The sequence below is a fragment of the Vombatus ursinus genome, unplaced genomic scaffold, assembly GCF_900497805.2.
Source record: "Vombatus ursinus unplaced genomic scaffold, bare-nosed wombat genome assembly UNPS02014932.1, whole genome shotgun sequence".
In the NCBI taxonomy this organism is placed as follows: Eukaryota; Metazoa; Chordata; class Mammalia; order Diprotodontia; family Vombatidae; genus Vombatus; species Vombatus ursinus.
In genome coordinates this window covers 4955551-4964957 of record NW_020954710.1, presented here as the reverse complement: position 1 = coordinate 4964957, position 9407 = coordinate 4955551, and the positions used below count along the sequence as shown (strand labels likewise).

The following is a 9407-nucleotide window of genomic DNA, read 5'->3' as shown; positions in this document are numbered from 1 at the left end:
CAGAGCTGGGAGGGGCCTTAGAACACAGGATGTCAGAGCTGGGAGGGCCCTTAGGACAAAGGATGTCAGAGCTGGGAAGGCCCTTAGAACACAGGATGTCAGAGTTGAGAGGGCCCTTAGAACACAGGATGTCATAGTTGGGAGGGACTTTAGGATATTAAATGTCATAGCTGGGACTGAAAGGGACCTATAATTCAACTGCTTATTTTTACAAAGCAGGAAACAAAGTCATAGAACTCTTTTTCTCCTATAAGAAAAGAGAAAAGACTTGGCCAAAGTCATGTCCAAGTTGGTGGCAAAGTTGAGACCTAGGTCCTCTGGCTACCATTCTGTATTTTAACACTGAATGTTCTAAGATCCCTTCCAGTTTGATGCCTGCTAGGTACATGGAGTTTGGGATTGGTTTGAAAATCCTCCCTGGTCTACCTGGGGCCAAGGAAACTCCGAGAAACATCCTGATTAGAGGGGTAGATTATTCCTTTGGATAGTCAAAGAAATGGTTATTGGAGGTAGAATAAGGGAGGGGATAGTAAGAAAGTTAATTAGAAGGTACAAACCCATGGGTTAGGGTACCAAGAATAATTGATTTGCTGAGACAGAAGCTAAGGTTATTTCAGGAATCTGGGCCTCAGTTTTCCTCCTCAGTGAAATCTGGGGATTGACCTAAATGATTGCAATAAGCTGGAAAACTGATGATCTTATGTTCTAAGTTCTCGCTGTCATTCTAAGTTTTGTCATCCTGTGTTCTAAGGTCCCTCCCAGCTCTGACAACCTGTGTTCTAAGGACCCTCCCAGCTCTGATAGCCTGTGTTCTAAAGCCTCTCCCATCTCAGGCATTCTGTGTTCTAAGATCCTTCCATCTCTAACATTTTATGAATCTACACCTATGTTTTGTGTTTCCCTTAAACCATTATAATGTAATGGATAAGCAAAGTATTTATACCCCATAAGGTGGCGAGAAAGCTTATGCCAAATGTGGTGGGGAATAAAAGTCATACTTCCTCCCCCTATTCATGCCAATCTAAGGAAGCCTTGGACTCACAGGTCTCTTGGTCTCCTGCAGACTACCTACAAAGGCAAGTCATCTTTCCAGACATACTCTGACTACCTCAAGTGGGAGACTTTCCTCCAGCAGCAGCTGCAGCTGTCCCCAGAGGGCTCAGCCCTTCGCCGAGGCTTCCAAACCTGTGAACACTGGAAACAAGTCTTCATGGAAATCATAGGTAAGATCCCCAACCCCTGACACTCAAACCTTCTCTTTGCCAATCTACTTTCTTTCATTGTCCCATCAACCTTCTCAGACCCTGATGGGGAAAGGCTTTGCCTCATCTGAGGGCAGGGAGGGGCCTCATCTAAAGATCAGTTGCCTAGACAGGGGAAGGCCAAGGGTGGGCTCAGAGTTCGAATCCCAGTTCTGCTTCTGATCTACTGGACATCCCTGGTCAAGGTGACTCGATGACGTCTCTGAGTGTGGTGTTTTGTTTGAGTGTGGCAACTGACTTCTCAGAGTGTGGTAATTATGACCTCACCTAAATTGTTAAAAGCAGCACCAAATCCGAGTAAATCTAAACAAATACGCCCATATTATTAACATGAAGCATTTTTTTCTGGGTCACATGCTGGGATAGGTGTAAATGGACCTGGGGTTTAGTCCTTACTGACTGTGTATTGTTGGACAAGGCTTTTAATCTCTTCAGTCGTAGACCAGTGTGAAATTGTAGCCACAACTTATGGCCTGGGTTGAGATACTTTTACCAGTATTTAATCAATATCAATATTTTAATCAATACTTGTATCAATATCAAATATTTGTCAATATCCCCCATCATTTCAGGTGTTCAGAGTGCCCTATATGGTCTAGTCCTCTCACTGATCATCTGTGTAGCTGCCGTTGCTGTGTTTACCACCCACATCCTGCTCCTGCTGCCTGTGTTGCTGAGCATCCTAGGTATGAGGGGAAGGGAGGGGAAGCTCCTGGGGTCTCCACAGGGACTCATCAGAGCACTTTAAACCTGTTACATCTGATTTGTTGCTTCTAATAGGTTTCTTTTCAACAGAAAATCTATGCTTATTAGAAATGTTTGCAAAGTAAGAGTTCCTGAGTTCTTAGTGTGTATAGATGAGGGTCTCCTATGAATACAAGGCTGATGGGCTATGTGGCAATTCTTTGGGTTGCTCAAAGACCTTTTTCTGCTTTCAGAGGTATTTTCATAGGTTCATAGATATTTTCTAGATGGGTAAGGGACCTTTGGATAATTGAGGTTCCATTGTATTTCTGTCTCTCTAAAAAGGCCCCTTGACTTTCCATGACCCAATCCACCCTCCAGCCTTTCCTTTGGGTCCGTTGCTCTACAGTTATATCCCTACCTAGGAGCCTCCTGCCTGTCTATCTTCCCTTCTCAATAGCCCTGGCCTTGAATAGGCCAGGCCCCATACCCGTCAATAATACATAGGGCAAGATCAGAAACTTAGTTCGAACCACCCACTGGCCAGTCCTTCCTGCCTATGGTCTCACTCTTTCTGCAGGCATCGTGTGCTTGGTGGTCACCATCATGTACTGGTCTGGCTGGGAGATGGGGGCTGTGGAGGCCATATCTCTGTCCATCCTTGTTGGCTCCTCTGTGGATTACTGTGTCCATCTGGTGGAAGGGTACCTACTGGCTGGGGAGAGTCTCCCCCTCCACCCAGCTGAGGTGAGAACCTGCCTACCCCACCCCATTCATAGTGCATCAAATTTCATCCTAGGATCCATTGTGTCATCCCCCAACCCTCACTAGCTGGAGTCAATGCTCCAGATTACCAGGATTACTTTTAAAGCCATCTTCCTAGTAAATGGGGTTTAGGATAGCAGATCTCAAAGCTCTGCTAATGGCTTCCTTCCCCACATAATCATAGTGGTGGTAGTGATGATGATGATAAGTTATATTTATGTTGTATTTCAGAGTTTATGAAACATTCATCCCAGGACAATTCTGCAAGGGAAGTTGTGCCAATATTATTATACCCATCTTGCAGATAACTGAGACCAAGAGAGAGGAAATGTCTTACCGAAGGCCATGTGGCTAGCAAATGCTATAGCTGGGACTTGATCCCATGTGTCCTGAGTACTAGTACACTGCAATTTCCATTATACTACATGAATTGAGTTCAAGATCTGAGGGTGGATATTGCTCAAAGGCAACACCAGATGAATTATCTTGTTGGTGAATATTTTCAAAGGGCCTGTGTTGTGCATAGTAATGAACTGTGTACTTGGGGACAGAGTCAAGGAGAACATAAGGCTGAGAACATAAATGGAAACATGTCTTCCATGAAGAACCTCACCAACTCCCTGGGAAAATTCCCTTGCCTTTTTTATTCTGAGCTCTAAGTTTAATGTTTGGAGCACTGGAGAGTTCTGAGTCTGTCTTGCTTTGAGTATTTTGTTTTACAGTTCTTTATTTCATTTCAATCATAACAGGGTTCCCTTCTCTACTCTTCTTCCATCCTTCCCATCTCCTAATACCTGAGGGCTCCCAGTGCTTAACATAGTGCCTGGTACATAGTAGGAGCTTAATAATTAGATCTGGGAAACATATATAACAATGTAAGCAAGCAATCAGTCAGTCAACATTTATCAAGCACTTACTGTGTGCCAGGCACTATGCTAAACCCTGAGGATGCAAAGAAAGGCAAAATCTCAGAGGGAATGCACTAGCAGTGGGATAAGCTGAGTTTTGAAGGAATCAGGGAAGCCAGAAAGAAGAGATGGGAAAGGAGAGCATTCTAGGGAAGGGGTGAAGCCAATGCAAAGGTGTGAAGATGGGAGACGGTCATGCATGAGGAATATCAAGGAAGTCAGTGCAACTGGATCAAAGAGCCCACGGACGGGAATAAAGTATAAGAAGACTAGAAAGGTAGGAAGGGACCAGGTTGTGAAGGGCTTTGAATGCCAAACAAACAGAGGATTTAATTTTTTTTTCTGAAGGTAATAGGGAGTCAGTGGAGTTTATTGAGTGAGGGCAGGGAGGGTAACATGGTCAGAACTGTGCTTTAGGAAGATCACTTTGTCAGCTAAGTGGAGCTGGACTGGAGGGAGAGGGGCTTGAAATAAGGAGACCATTAGGAGGCTACTGCTCTGGCCCCAGGATTGGTGATGTGTGAACAAAAAGGCACAGATATTCCAATTTGGGGTGGATGTTGGGGGCTTCCTGTAGAATCAGAAGAACATAACTGAGGCTTGTGATTTTTGCAAAAGGAGCAAAATTGAGAGTTGGGAGAGAAGAGATGCCAAGAAGTAGAAAAGACAAGATAACAACAGATTAGATATGTGGGGTGAGTTTGAGGGGGAAGTTGAGTTTTCCATGAATTTTATCAACTTCTCTTTGGCTTGTCCTTCATAATCTCTCTTGACTACAGTCATATCCACGCCAGATAAATATAGTACAGGTTGTTGATCTGAGTGCCTGGAAGAAAGCCGGTATCTTTGAAATTAATGAGTAATTAGGAAGAGAGTAGGGAGTGAGGGGAAGGTCTTCCCTACCTGACTCAAATCATAGAATCATAGGCCATAAAACTAGAAGGAACCCTAAACTATCTCACTATACAGATAAGGAAATTGAGGCACAGAAGGGAAGAAGTGACTTGCCCAAGGTCCCACACAGAGTTAGTTAGTTTGAACCTATTTCTCATGGGTGCCAAAGCTCTTTCTCCAACATGAGTGAGAAGGGTAGGAATGGAGTACATTACCAGCAGAGATCTAAAGCTCTTGAGCTAAATAGAAATGGTGATGGTGCTGGAGAGAGGGCTCAGAGTTATTGTGCTGTGTACCCAGAGTCATATTTAGACAGGGATGGTTAAAAGGAGAAAGCACCCTCCCCTCTTGGGTGGGTTATGTCCAAGTAAGGCATTTATACTGCTCCAGTATAATCAGAAGAAGCAACATGGCAGACTAGATAGAGGGCCAGCATTGGAGTTTGGAAAACTTACTTCTGACATGCATGGGCTGCATGACTCTGTGTAGGTCACTTAACCTCTCTTTGCTCTAGGAACCTGTCTAAGGCAGGGCTTCTTAATCTTTTCTGTGTCACGGATCCCTTTGACAGCAGTCTGTCAAAGCCCCTGGACCTCTTCTCAGAAGAATAGTTTTAAACGCATAAAATAAAATACAGAGGATTACAAAGGAAACCAATTACATTGAAATATACATATAGAGAGTCATGTTGAAATATACATACATATATAAAGCAAATTATGCTGAAATATATACATATATGCATACATAAAATTATATTGAAATATACACACATGATAGACATATAGTTATGCTGAAACATACATATATGCATGTATTACATATACAGTTATATTTCAATATGTGTATACCTATAGAGTATTATGTTGAAATACACATGCATGCATACATATATAGTTATGTTGAAATATGCATGCAGGCATATCGAATTATGTTGAAATATATGTACATAGTTATATTGAAATATACATGCATGCATGCGTGCCATATATAGAGTTCTGTTGAAATATGTGCATACATGCACATATATGGAGAGAATTTCATTGATATATATACACATACATACACATTTATCTCAGATCCCTGTTGGTAACACACACATGTGGAGACTGGTCCCCCATATTCTGAGCAGCACTGAGTGGTAGGATAGTGTGTGGTTCCTGTGGTTGGGGGCAGTGGTACTAGAGATAAGTAGGGTCCACAAAAATTAACCCTCTCTAGCAGCTCACAGACCTGGCAAGGGTAGTTGGGTGGAGTGGGAGAGGGTGCTGGTCCAGTTGTCCATCCTGAAGTTCTCTTGATCCTCTACTCACTCTAGTGCTAAGTGCTGTCCCAAGAGCACCAAGGTGCGTCATGGTTCACCATTCATAGGATTTGCTTCTTAGGCAAGGTCTACATCAACATCATGGAATCCAAATTGCTACAGTAAAGACTTTGGAGACCTAAAACTGGAGTTACATCCTAACCATGCAACTGTGTGAACTTGGGCAGGTCATTTCACCTCTGACTCAATTTCCTCATCTATAAAATGAGATTGGATAAATCCCAGGTCTCTTAACCTTATGATCCTATGAAGCTGAAATCTGAGGCAACCCACAGGTTCTAGGTTCTCACCTGATTGAAACCCTCCCCATCTCTCTTTTGTCTTTGGACAGGACCCAAGTGCCCAGCGCCAGTGGAGAACCCTGGAGGCTGTCCGGCATGTGGGTGTGGCCATTGTCTCAAGTGCTGTTACCACAGTCATAGCGACAGTGCCCCTGTTCTTCTGCATTATTGCTCCCTTTGCTAAATTTGGGAAGATCGTCGCGCTCAACACAGGGGTCTCCATTCTCTACACTCTTACAGTCAGCACAGCCCTGCTGGGTATCATGGCACCCAGCTCCTTCACGCGAAGCAGGACTTCCTTCCTTAAAGCCCTTGGGGCTGTACTCTTGACTGGTAGCCTGGGCTTGGGTATCTGTCTTCTGCTTCTAAGAAACGGATACAAAATCCCCCTACCCGATGGGACCAACCTCTAGTCCTGGGACATCCACTACTTTTTCTTTCTTTTATTCTGACTTTATTTTTTTCTAAGAGGGACCTTTTTTGTAAACTTTTGCCTGAAGGAAAAACCAGGGTGGGGGGAGGGACAGAGAGGAGGGAGGGGACTGGAGGGCAGGGAAAGCATGGGAAAGGGAGTCTGATTTTTGACTCCGGAGGCACTTTACTGCACAGTAAGGCACTGAACTCTTTATTTTCTGGGTCCCCAGACTGAGCAGTGTCTAAGATACAACAGAGGAAGGGCACAGGGTCACTCTACTGCCTAGGGACAGAACTGAGGACAAACTGGTAAAGGGGAGCCCAGTGGACAGATGGTGGCCACTACCCAGCAGTGACCTCTCCTGGCTGAGTGTCTCAGTCTATACTCTTGATCTTTCACAGATGTTGGAAAGGGCCAGTCCCCTCAGGCTCTTGAGCCATTAGGGTGGAAATGGCACTCCTACCTACACTCTTCTCCCTAATTTTTTTTAAAGAGCACAGCAGGGACAAGGGAACAGGAAGGTGGGAATTCCTCTTATTTTGCTCTCTACCCAAGACACTGTCCCCTCTATCCCCGCCACAGGTTGTGCCCTTTTCCTAAAGGGTTCCTGATTATATAAGAGAAGGGTGCAGAGAGCCCCTTCCTGGATTGCATGCTATCTTTCCCCTTTCCATCCTCCCCAGGGTCTCCTAAGGGCCCTCTCTGATGGTTCCAGGGTCCTGACCACAACCCTCCTCAGGTCAGTTCCCTTTCCTGGAGCCAAGGGTCCAGAGCCCACCCAGGCTCATTGCCCCCTGATTCCCCTGTGCCCATCCCCAGGGCCTAAGGTTGAGATAGCTGTGGAAGGAGGGGGCTAGAGGACAGTGGACACTACAGGGGAGAGATAAAGGCCCACCCACCGCACCCACTCAGATGAAATGGTTTTTGTTAAAGCAAAGTGGAACTACAGACCAGAATCATTAACAAGTACATTTGAAGCATCGACGACTCCATCATTTTCTTAAAATGGAAATAATTAACTGTGAAAGCTGTGCTCTGCCCCCGGTCCAAAGGGAAGGGGGCCAGAAACTCACTGAGACTGAGACGGGGGCTAGAGTTGGGTGTGCAGGCCAGAGCAAGACAAACGGGAACTCTGCTGTCAAAGGAATGTCTTGCAAATGGAAATGCAAAGCACAGCCTAGCGGATTTAGAGGTCAAAGGAAACTTTGGTTCCAATCGGCTCATTTTGCAGCTGAGGAAACTGAGGCCCAGAGAGACAAAGTGATTTATTTGAGGCCGCAGAGTTGGAAAAGCGGCATTTGAATGCAGTTTGTCTGGTTGCAAATACAGTTCTATTTCCACTGTACCATAATTCTTACAGCTCTACATCTGGAGCTCAAAGGGACATCAGAAAATGTCCAGCCTCCCTCATTTTACTGATGAAGAACCTGAGGCCCTGGGGAAGGGGGGTGGTAAAATGACTTGCCCAAGGTCACACAAATAGCAAGCATCAGAGGCAAGACTTAAAGCCAGTTTTTCGGGCTTCCGTGCCAATATTCTCTCCACTATGCACCACCACGTCCAGCAACATGGGATGGCAGAAATTCAATTCAATCCAGTTCAACTCAACAAGCACTTTTTAGGTACCTACTATGTGCCAGGCTCTCCAGTGCTATATCCCTAGGATATAAAGACGTAACAGTCTCCTCCTTTTGGAGGGGGTGTGAGGGGAGGGGAGGTGCAACATGTACTCAGAAGGTACATGTGAAATACACACACAGCAGAGGGAGCACCGAGTGCAAATTCTGCCTCTGACATATATTGGCTGTGTGACGCTGGGCAAGCCACTTAGCCTCTTAGTTGTCTTCAGTCACATTTTTTTTTTTTTTGCAACTGGGGTTAAGTGACTTGCCCAGGGTCACGCAGCTAGTGAGTGTCAAGTGTTTGGTCTAAGGCCAGATTTGAACTCAGGTCCTCCTGACTTCAGGGTCAGTGCTCTATCTACTGTGCCACCTAGCTGCCCCTCAGTCACATTTTTAAGACTATAAATTGCATCAATAGAGGGACTTTCCTTACCTAGGCATCCCCTATACCTATGAAATCACAGATCCTTTCCTTATCCCTCTAGAAAGTAACTTCTGGGGTAAGTTTCGAAGTAGTAAGTGGCAATTAGGAAAGACTTCCTGTAGAGGTGACATTTGGGCTGAGCTTTGAAGGGGGCCATGGAATCCAAGAGGCTCATGTGAGGAGGGAGAACTTTTCCAGGCATGGGAAACAGCCTATACAAAGGTGTGGAGGTGGGAGATAAAATGCTATGCCCAGGAAAATATCAAGTATTCTGCCATGGCTACTGTATACATTGTTTGAGGGAAGATTGTGGAATCAGTGGAAAGAGAGATGAGAGTCAGTGTAATAAGTGAGCCTGAACTTTATTTCAAAGGTAATAGGAACCCCCACAGACTCCTGAGCAAAGGAGTTACACGGTCAGACCCATGCCCCAAGAATGTCATTTTAGCCAATGCCAGCTTGATACTGCCTCTTCCACTTAAGGGGTACCAGGTTATAATGCCTTATATCAGTCCACAATATCTTATTATTTTCAAGGGTGTGCCTAGACCTTCTCTCAGCAGACCTAGCACACCTGCCCAAAAATCCTCTAAATAGAGCACTGGAGTTGAAGACAGGAAGACCTGAATTCAAATCCAGCCTCAGACATTTACTAGCTGTGTGACCCTGGGCAAGTCACTTAACCTCTGTCTGCCTTAATTTCCTCAACTGTAGAATGAGGACAATAATAGTTCCTGATAGGATTGTGAGGATCAAATGAGATAATATTTGTAAAGCACTTAGCATAGTGCCTGGCATACAGTAAGCAGTAATAAATGCTTATTCCCT

The 9407-nt window shown here is 44.9% G+C and overlaps 1 protein-coding gene across 1 annotated transcript in view; it reads left to right on the top strand.

The window, feature by feature from the left end:
- The window catches only part of DISP3 (dispatched RND transporter family member 3), a 41828-nt gene extending 35297 nt beyond the window's left edge, over positions 1-6531 (top strand). The window contains exons 17-20 of the mRNA XM_027844027.1: positions 1064-1223; positions 1835-1948; positions 2527-2693; positions 6169-6531. Of these exons, the coding sequence (XP_027699828.1) occupies positions 1064-1223; positions 1835-1948; positions 2527-2693; positions 6169-6531 (804 nt within the window). The remainder of the gene's footprint in view (positions 1-1063; positions 1224-1834; positions 1949-2526; positions 2694-6168) is intronic.
- The last annotated feature ends 2876 nt before the right edge of the window (positions 6532-9407 follow it).